At 55.3% G+C, this 7,442-nt stretch overlaps 1 protein-coding gene across 3 annotated transcripts in view; it reads right to left on the bottom strand.

The window, feature by feature from the left end:
- The window catches only part of VIPR2 (vasoactive intestinal peptide receptor 2), a 46,115-nt gene extending 38,961 nt beyond the window's left edge, over window positions 1-7,154 (bottom strand). Inside the window, exons 1-2 of one of the 3 annotated variants that reach the window (XR_004619463.1) lie at window positions 6,089-7,140; window positions 375-472 (exon numbers count right to left, since the gene is read on the bottom strand). Coding sequence is in view for 2 of the 3 variants with exons in the window: in XM_034640211.1 (XP_034496102.1) it covers window positions 375-431 (57 nt within the window). In the remaining variant the exon portion in view is untranslated. Of the gene's footprint in view, window positions 1-374; window positions 473-6,088 lie in introns of all 3 variants that reach the window. The other 2 variants (XM_034640211.1, XM_034640221.1) reach the window with 2 other exon arrangements.
- Between the last annotated feature and the right edge of the window lie 288 nt (window positions 7,155-7,442).

Genomic DNA, 7,442 nt, shown 5'->3' on the forward strand with positions numbered 1-7,442 from the left:
GTGGCAAAGTCCTAAACAGGCCAAAGAGATCTGTCGGCGGAATGGATGCCCGTTAAAGCTCATTTCAGGCAGCAGAGCCACTCAGACAACCGGAAGGCGAAGAGAACCAGGCTTTCCTGCCTCCAAAGTGGCAGAACCATGAAATGATGCCAAATGCTGGGCACAGAACTGAAATAGGGACTTTGCCTAATTTGGCCATTAAGAAGCAGCTCAGCTCTTCGGAGGAAAGGAAATGCACGTAATTCTCATCAGGCAGCACACGGACACTGTGTGCACTTCCAGAAAAGGGACTAGAGAGTGCGGGATCACGTGGGGGCCCTTACCTTGCTCCAGAAAAGGGACTAGAGAGTGCGGGATCACGTGGGGGCCCTTACCTTGCTCTCGTCCTCGGCGCCATTATAGCCGCACGCGTCTATGAAGTCTGGAAACATCTCTGACCACCCATCACTCGTGCAGTTTTTGCTTATGTTTCCTGGAAGATCAAGTGTAGGCGTTAGGCCTGCAGGCCCACAATTGCTGGACTTAGTAGTGATGTGCGGCTTGCAGGGGCACGGCCCCGCATGCTTCCTCTCTCTGGTCGGTGAGGAGCCGAGTCTCAACCCATTCAGCCACTTCACGCTGTGTGCATTCATCCCCAGCCACCCCCGGGCTCCTTACCCACAGAACTGGGCTTTGCAGGGCCTCAGTAGCTCGCGGGAAAGCTTCTGTGTCATGAGGCCCAGGTGCAGTGGTAATGGCTATAATGGCTTGTGTTGTTATTATTAAGGAGCACAATGAAAATTAACAGACTCCTATTCTGTCCAGAGGGAGACAGTGATCGCCAAATCCCAACCATTCCAGAGCCTGCTATCCTATTCCATCCTGTTCTGTGCCAGCTCCTTTGCTCGGCTGCCCCAGGCATGGCCAGCATGCACAGGCAGGCAGCACGGGTCAGTGACATCGGAGGAGGAGACTGTGGGTATAGATTTAAATTGCATGAAATACAGGCAGTTTTGACCTTATAGCACCATTTTTTTTTTTTTTTTGCTCCTAATTAATGTAAACCCGTGTGTTGAACTCAGGAATGCAGTGTTCCCTCTACTCAGGAGAAAGTGTCAGGGCACCCGGGTGGCTCAGTCGGTTGAGCCTCCCACTCTTGGTTTCAGCTCCGGTCATGATCCCAGGGTCATGGGATCGAGCCCCACGTTGGGCTCTGCACTCCATGAGGAGTCTGCTTGAGATTCTCTCCCTCTGCTCCTCCCCCTTACGTTCTTTCTCTCTCTCCAGTAAATAAATAACAACAACAAAGTGGCCTCTGTCGGTGACCACAGTAGGCACTGAATGGTGATGAGTGACCTAAGGTGGGGGCTCTGTTGACCTGTGACAGAGCTGGGACTTGCAGGGTGGGCTTTGGGAAGCTCAGGCCTGGGAAGGCACTTCCTGCCCTTGGCGCTGGGAGGCTCAGCAGCTGACTACCCACCAAGCTTCCTCCCTGACTCACAGCCCCTGAGGCTGTCAGAATTGCAGATATTTTCACTCACATCCTCTCTCTGCTGGGGACCAACACTGTGAGGCGGACTTGGTGGGCACCACTGCTCCCACTTTACAGATGAGGCTGAGACTCAGTAACACGCCCAAGGTTCTGTAACGCCTGAGTGGTGGAAACAGGTTTTCTCACTCAAAAACCCTTCATGTTTTCTACACAGGGTGGCCTACATGATTGATTAATCAGACACAATCAAGAGAAGGCGCGTTCACGTTGAGGTGATAACATGCGTAAGCGATTCTTGGCGTGCTGCATGGAGGCAGCAGGAGGGCCCAGACCCTGACCCTGCTGGCAAGAAAGTGTGGTTAGGGGCTCAGCAAAGCCACCAGCGGCATCACGTAGGCTTGCCCTGCCACCCTCCAACACCGCCATCCCCTGCATTTTTCTGATTCAGGCCCCAACCCTCCTTCTGCTCTAGCCCCAGGGGAGCCTGGGGGCAGCTGGAGGGCAAGAAGCACAGCGGAGTGGAGGCAAGACAAAGTCCTGAAAGGGACAAGGCTTGGGAGGTGAGAGAGGGCCCAGGGAGGAGAGAGAGGGACTGGGGAGGAGAGAGAGGGCCCAGGGAGGAGAGAGAGGGACTGGGGAGGTGAGAGAGAGGGACTGGGGAGGTGAGAGAGGGGCTGGGGAGGAGAGAGAGGGACTGGGGAGGTGAGAGAGGGGCTGGGGAGGAGAAAGAGGGACTGGGGAGGTGAGGGGGGGCCCAGGGAGGAGAGAGAGGGACTGGGGAGGAGAGAGAGGGCCCAGGGAGGAGAGAGAGGGACTGGGGAGGTGAGAGAGGGGCTGGGGAGGAGAGAGAGGGACTGGGGAGGTGAGAGAGGGGCTGGGGAGGAGAAAGAGGGACTGGGGAGGTGAGGGGGGGCCCAGGGAGGAGAGAGAGGGACTGGGGAGGAGAGAGAGGGCCCAGGGAGGAGAGAGAGGGACTGGGGAGGTGAGAGAGGGGCTGGGGAGGAGAGAGAGGGACTGGGGAGGTGAGAGAGGGGCTGGGGAGGAGAAAGAGGGACTGGGGAGGTGAGGGGGGGCCCAGGGAGGAGAGAGAGGGACTGGGGAGGAGAGAGAGGGCCCAGGGAGGAGAGAGAGGGACTGGGGAGGTGAGAGAGGGGCTGGGGAGGAGAGAGAGGGACTGGGGAGGTGAGAGAGGGGCTGGGGAGGAGAAAGAGGGACTGGGGAGGTGAGGGGGGGCCCAGGGAGGAGAGAGAGGGACTGGGGAGGAGAGAGAGGGCCCAGGGAGGAGAGAGAGGGACTGGGGAGGTGAGAGAGGGGCTGGGGAGGAGAGAGAGGGACTGGGGAGGTGAGAGAGGGGCTGGGGAGGAGAAAGAGGGACTGGGGAGGTGAGGGGGGGCCCAGGGAGGTGAGAGAAGGGCTGGGGATGTGAGAGAGGGGCCGGGAAGGTGAGAGTGGGCCCGGGGAGGTGAGAGAGGGGCTGGGGAGGTGAGAGAGGGACTGGGGAGGTGAGAGAGGGGCTGGGGAGGTGAGAGAGGGACTGGGGAGGTGAGGGGGGGCCCAGGGAGGAGAGAGAGGGGTTGGGAAGGTGAGAGAGGGGTTGGGGAGGTGAGAGAGGGGCCGGGAAGGTGAGAGTGGGCCCGGGGAGGTGAGAGAGGGGCTGTGGAGGTGAGAGAGGGGCCAGAGAGGTATGGGGGTGCTGGGGAGGTAAGGGGTGACCTGGGAGGTGATGGGGAGGGGAGGCTTGGTTGGTGAAAGCAGGACCAAGGAAGAAAAGACAGCTTTAGGACTCAGGAGCCTGGACCCTCTTCTCCCTCCTCTGTGAGAGGAATCTCTTCCCCCCCTGACTTTGTGAGCCCTCCTCTACCTGTGGGACCATCTGCTCTATGGGAACCCTCACCACTTTGTGGGGACCCCCCTATCTTCATGAACTCTCTCTGCTGTAGCCCTAAATTCAGCCGCTGTGCCTGGGGGCCCTCTGTTGACAGGTGCCTCTCTCCTCTGTTCCCCAAGGCTGATTACGGGCTTCCAGTCCTTTGCTCATTGAGTGTAAATCTGAGTGTGGCTGTTAAGAGGGTCCTTGGTTGTGCCCCGAGGCAGGAAGGCTGGGCGTGCCTGCAGTGCAGGGAGCAGTGTGTCCTTCCGGACGTGGAGGCCCCTGCCCTCCAGACAACCCAGTTCCATGTGTGAGCTCCGTGTCGCAGGCATTGTGTTAGGCAAGCTCCACAGCCCTCTGCAGAGGGTCTGACTCCAACGCCCAGCTCATTTCGGGACTTACTCACGTCCTCGCAGGACAAGTTCGCATGGCCAGAACTCAGAGCCCAGGCTGCTTGGCTACGGGGCATGTGCTCTGGACCATTTTGTCCAGATGCAGGGCACGTCCACCCTCCGTGCTACACTTGAAGGCACCCGCGGCACCCCGAGGTGCTCTTCAGAACAAGCCTCCCTCCTCTCCGAGCCCGCCCTGCTCCTTCACCTGACCGCCTCCTGCTGAGACTTCTCGGTGCTGCACCGAGTCCCCAGAGCTTTGCTGTCACACTGGAGGCAGAGCCCTCGCCTGCCTTTGGGAGTGGACTTGCACCCCACGTCCTAGCACAGCTCAGAGGGGCCTCCCCAGCACGAAGACGGCAGAGAGCAAGGTGCTGGCTGCCGTGACCACATGCACGGCTCTCCGGAGAGCCCCCAGCTTCCCACTCACTGGAGGTATGAGAACCCAGAAAAGAAAACAACTTTTTATAAAAACACAGATCTATTTCTTGAACATTTGGGTCTGTGGGCCGAAATGATCGTAAGTCACTCTACAGCCTGGCGCGCCCCACAGGTCCCTGGGAGGAGCGACTACCATAGTTGTGAAAGCTTTCTGTAAACTGGAAAGTACCTCACAGACTCAAGCCCTGCTGGTTCTTCATTGTATTTCAAGACCACCCATTTGTCTCTGCCAAATTTCACCTTTGGGGCCTTAGCCCATTGTCATCTGATGCCTGTGGGCCCCGGCCCCAGCCCTACTCCGCCCCCAGCTCTGCACTATGTCCACGGTTCTCTGAGTAATTGCACAAGCATTCTAAGCATTCCCTGTGGATGGCAATTTGCCAGCAGTCTGTGTAAGTACCTCCCGGTTCACACTTTTGTGACCAAACAAGTGGATGCGTGTCCACCTGAGATCGTCCAGCCGTGATACGCAGATTTAGGGAAACTCCAGCAGACTTCCCAGTGGTGGAGACACTCCCCGCGATAGCAAGGCCGTGTCATGCTCCCTGCTTGAACAAGAAAGAGCATCAAGCATCTAACCCAAGACATCCCCAAAGGAGAGGGTGCACAGTGATTCTGAGCCGACCTGGGCGCTGCGTGCCCCCGATGGCTCCTGTCTGGCACAGGCTGGGTGCTCACAGCAGATGGCCCGGGAGCCAGAGCTCTTGTGTTTGTCCGTGGGAAACCGCCGGCTGCCCCTGGAAGCATTCAGAGCCCAGCCATCTGATTCGGGGTAGCCTAGGTCTATGCTAGTTCATTTGGGATTTCTGGGAGAGTATTACAGCCCAAACCATTTGGTAGAAATGATATTGATGGGACAGGATATTTTTTAAAGTTCAGATTCCCCAAAATGATTTAGTTTTTCTGAGCTGAAGATGACCAATGACGCTTATACAGGCATGACTTCAGTCTGCTCAGACTGCTTCACTGACTAACTCACCAAGAACAAGTCTCACCATGCAAGTCACAAGGATGAAACAAAACCTTTTCCTTTTGAGTCTCCTTTTTCTCCATCCCAATCTGAGCCACAGCATTCTGCCTGAGGCACTACAACAGTTCTAGTTCTCAGGGTTTTTACCCCGTAATGTTTGCTCAAGGAGAAAATAAGTTCTCTATAGTACTCCAAAGTACCATGCCTTTCCGACTTCCAGATGTATCTTCTCTTTTCTATTTTTCCAGATAGACTTCTTCCTGTTATAGGAATCTGGATCATTTACAACAACACAACAGAGCCACCTTCTGGGAACGAGCCAAGAGATGGAGCAGTGCTGTGCAGAGAGCTAGACACAGGACAGGTGGCACACCCCCGCCCCGGCCAGCCCCTTCTGACCCTGGACACAGAGGCTGTGGGTCCTCAGGCCACACGGAGCTAGTTCAGAAAGTGGGGGCTGGGAGCTGAGGAGAGTCAGTCCAATGAGCAAGATGTTTCCTGTGCATGAGAAGCTGCGTCTGGGCTCCAAGGAGGCTGGCCGCTGTCCCTGAGCATCGGGGCTCCTCAAAACCTCTGGGGATGCTCTCTGGGGGCTCCTGGGCAGCCACACATGGCAGGGAAGCGTGGTTATGTTCTCGGTGCCTAAAGCCCGCGGCCCTCGTGTCTGTTGCCACCTCCCCCCATTTTGGAGCTCAGGCTCCAACTGTCACGTATCAGGCTCAGGCGTCCACGCTTGCCTAAGACCTGCTCTCCCTGGTGTTTGGTTTCAGGTGGCTGAGCCGGCAAGAACCCTCTCTTCCTCCTGCCCCTAAAGCCAGCTCAGCCCACAATGGCACAGCTGTCACTGACTCACTTCGGAAAGGAAACCAATAAGCCTGCTTGTGGCCTTGAGGGGAAGCGAGCCCACAGCCTCTGCGGGAGCTTAGACACAATGCTGACCGTACCTGGTTTGCTGTAAAAATTGCTGAACACTTTAGGACAGGGCACTGTGACGGTCTCGCCTACATCCGCCGGTCGCCAGCAGGTGATGTTGTCCCAGACACCAGTGCAGGCTGGAGGGAGAGAGAAAGCGTGAGAAGGACTAACGCGCACAAGGGAAGCTCAGGGGTTGCTGCTTGCCGGACGCCCAGGCTGACAGGAGCACATCTGCTTAAAAGCTTTGCAAGTAGATAGCCCATTACTTAGATGGTTATCTTGCAAATTACTTTTTTTGTGGAACAAGTTTGCACCAACAATGTTATTGAGAATATTCTTAGCTTGTGTGCTCATTTTAATCAGGTTCGGAGAAATAACCAGATGTGTGGTAGAAAGTAACTCAGTGTTCCGCTGTGTACTGTGCGCTGCTGAATTTTCTGGAATGGCGAGTTATTCTTCTGCTGATGTGCATTCCCCAGCGTGATCACATGGGTACCACCTGGGATGGTGTGAGTCCTGAAGGCTTGGGGTCCCCAGGATGCACGTACACTTACTTGTGCTTTCAGGGTGTCTGACTTCAAGGGTAATTTGCAAGTTTGAGTATTTGATCCGTTTACTTGATTTTAACAGTTAAGATGGCATCTAAGTGATGAAATCCAGGTTACCTCATGCAGTTATCAGATAGCCTAATCTGCACAATGTTATAGCTTAAACTATTTCCCAGCTCTCTTACAGGGTCTCAGCACCCACCCCACCCTGTGCAAGGCCTACCTTGTGTCCGTCACCCCAGATGAAAGGCAGTGACCCCTCACGCAGACCGTGACGGAGCCCGCACTAGAAGCCAGGGCTTTGTACTGCAAGCCCAAGGTACTGCTGCTGCATTTTGTGACCTCTAAGGTGCTGTATTTCGTTTAAACTTGGGTATTGGAGGGGCAACGAGCCAGCCTCGGTAGAAGCAACGAGCCCCAGCCCGAGCGGCAGCTACACGCAGACACCAGCGGTATCTACAGTCTTGGTCTGACCGTCGCAGGGTTTTCTTCAACAACGCAGATGCCTCTGATAAAGTGGGCGTAAGTCAAGTTTTGCAGGTGAAAATGCTTTCTAAAGGTTTTAAAATAAAAATGAAAATATATTTATTCTAAAACTTCAATTACATGCCAATGATTAAATGAGTGCATAAATTCATACCATGTTTACATTCAAAGACATACTGCTTTTGTTTTGTTTTTTTTTTTAAGATTTTATTTATTTATTTATTTGACAGAGAGAGAGACAGCCAGTGAGAGAGGGAACACAAGCAGGGGGAGTGGGAGAGGAAGAAGCAGGCTCACAGCAGAGGAGCCTGATGTGGGGCTTGATCCCAGAACGGGGGATCACACCCTG

Source organism: Ailuropoda melanoleuca, chromosome 1 (genome assembly GCF_002007445.2).
Source record: "Ailuropoda melanoleuca isolate Jingjing chromosome 1, ASM200744v2, whole genome shotgun sequence".
Classification (NCBI taxonomy): Eukaryota; Metazoa; Chordata; class Mammalia; order Carnivora; family Ursidae; genus Ailuropoda; species Ailuropoda melanoleuca.